This window comes from Bison bison, unplaced genomic scaffold (genome assembly GCF_000754665.1).
Source record: "Bison bison bison isolate TAMUID 2011002044 unplaced genomic scaffold, Bison_UMD1.0 scf7180017864313, whole genome shotgun sequence".
Classification (NCBI taxonomy): Eukaryota; Metazoa; Chordata; class Mammalia; order Artiodactyla; family Bovidae; genus Bison; species Bison bison.
In genome coordinates this window covers 2,555,249-2,556,829 of record NW_011494885.1, presented here as the reverse complement: position 1 = coordinate 2,556,829, position 1,581 = coordinate 2,555,249, and the positions used below count along the sequence as shown (strand labels likewise).

At 62.4% G+C, this 1,581-nt stretch overlaps 1 protein-coding gene across 1 annotated transcript in view; it reads left to right on the top strand.

Moving 5' to 3' along the window:
- Positions 1 to 1,541, top strand: part of IRF2BP1 (interferon regulatory factor 2 binding protein 1) — a 15,784-nt gene extending 14,243 nt beyond the window's left edge. The window contains 1 exon segment of the mRNA XM_010852706.1: positions 91 to 1,541. Within this exon segment, the coding sequence (XP_010851008.1) occupies positions 91 to 533 (443 nt within the window). The 3' untranslated portion in view covers positions 534 to 1,541.
- Positions 1,542 to 1,581: the final 40 nt, after the last annotated feature.

Here is a 1,581-nt window from a genome sequence, read left to right as displayed (position 1 = left end):
GCCCCCCCCCCAAGCACCCTGCCGGGAGGGGGGCCCCTGTGCGCGCCGGGGGTGCCAGCCCCGCCGCCTCCTCCACGGCCCCGCCTCCAGCCCAGCATCGTCTAGTGGCCCGCAACGGTGAGGCAGAAGTGAGCCCCACAGCAGGGGCGGAAGCTGTTAGCGGGGGTGGTAGTGGCGCCGGGGCGACCCCTGGGGCCCCCCTGTGCTGCACTCTCTGCCGGGAGCGTCTGGAAGACACCCACTTCGTCCAGTGCCCCTCAGTGCCCGGACATAAGTTTTGTTTTCCCTGCTCCCGCGAATTCATCAAGGCTCAGGGCCCTGCTGGAGAGGTTTACTGCCCTAGCGGAGACAAGTGCCCGCTAGTGGGCTCCTCTGTCCCTTGGGCCTTCATGCAGGGAGAGATCGCCACCATCCTTGCTGGAGACATCAAGGTTAAGAAAGAACGGGACCCCGGGCCCACCACTGCCACCAGTCTACTGCCCATCCACCCCCGCCCCCCTCCACCCCTTGCCACCCACCGCTGCTGCGGATAAATTATTCCCTCCCCTACCCAGGCCTGTGCCTCCCTCACCTGTGTACATACCCACTTCCTTATCCCAGATGGGTCCCCTGGGGTAGATGCATTGAGGGTGGGGGGAGAAAGCTTCTGTCCGAGGGGGTGTTTGGGGTCCCCTGACCCCTCTGGTTTCCCTCTCCCCTCCTTGGCTTGGCTTTGCTGCTGCTTGTAGTTGAGGGAGAGGTGGGCCCCTCCTCCTTGAGAAGGGACCTCCTGAAATCTCGCTCTTTATAAATGAAGCAAAAGCATTTTATTGCCCCCTCCCCCCCCATCTTACCCCCTTTTCCTCCTTCAATAAACCGAAAGATGGGTTTTTTCCTTCTTGGTCCCTTAGTTGTGTGCGATGCTGCGCCCCCTTTGGGACTAAACTGAACCTGCAAGGGAGAGGACGTCGCGTTGTAGCCTCCAGGTGGCGCCCTTCACTCAGGTGGGCTCACCGGCTGTTTTCACAAAGGCTGGCCGAGCCTTCTAGTCATCAGCCCGTTTTCCAGATGCCAGAACTAAGGCTTACGCGGGGAGCGGGGCGGGGGAAGGGGATGGCTCTTGCATGGTAGCCACAGCCAAGCTCGGGAATTAGGTTTCCCGTCTGGCCCATCCCCGGAAGGTAGAGGACACAGTGCCCCCGAGGCGGGGTGGAAAGAGGCTTCCCAGAAGGGACCGACCAGCTGTGAGTTCTTGCTGGGTAGGGAGAAAATTAGGCCAGATTGCTAGGGGGAACTGCGCGAGGACATTTACCTCCTGAAGTGCACTAAACAGGGTCCCTGGGAAGACGGTGACTGCTGCTCGCCTGCTGGTGCCCTGAACTGCGCGCCCATCTCAGATCAGCCTCAAGGGCGGCCTCCCTGAGACACCGTGACTGGCCGGGTGGAAGGCACTCCCCCCGCGGTCACCTCTGATGTGTGCGGCCTTGTCCCGCACCTGTCCCGGCCGGCTGATTATTAACCAGGACTTCCTGCTCGCTGGCGTCAGGGGGCGGGGCCTGAGCGAGCTGCAGCAAAGCAGGGGTTAAGGGGAGGGGGCGGCCC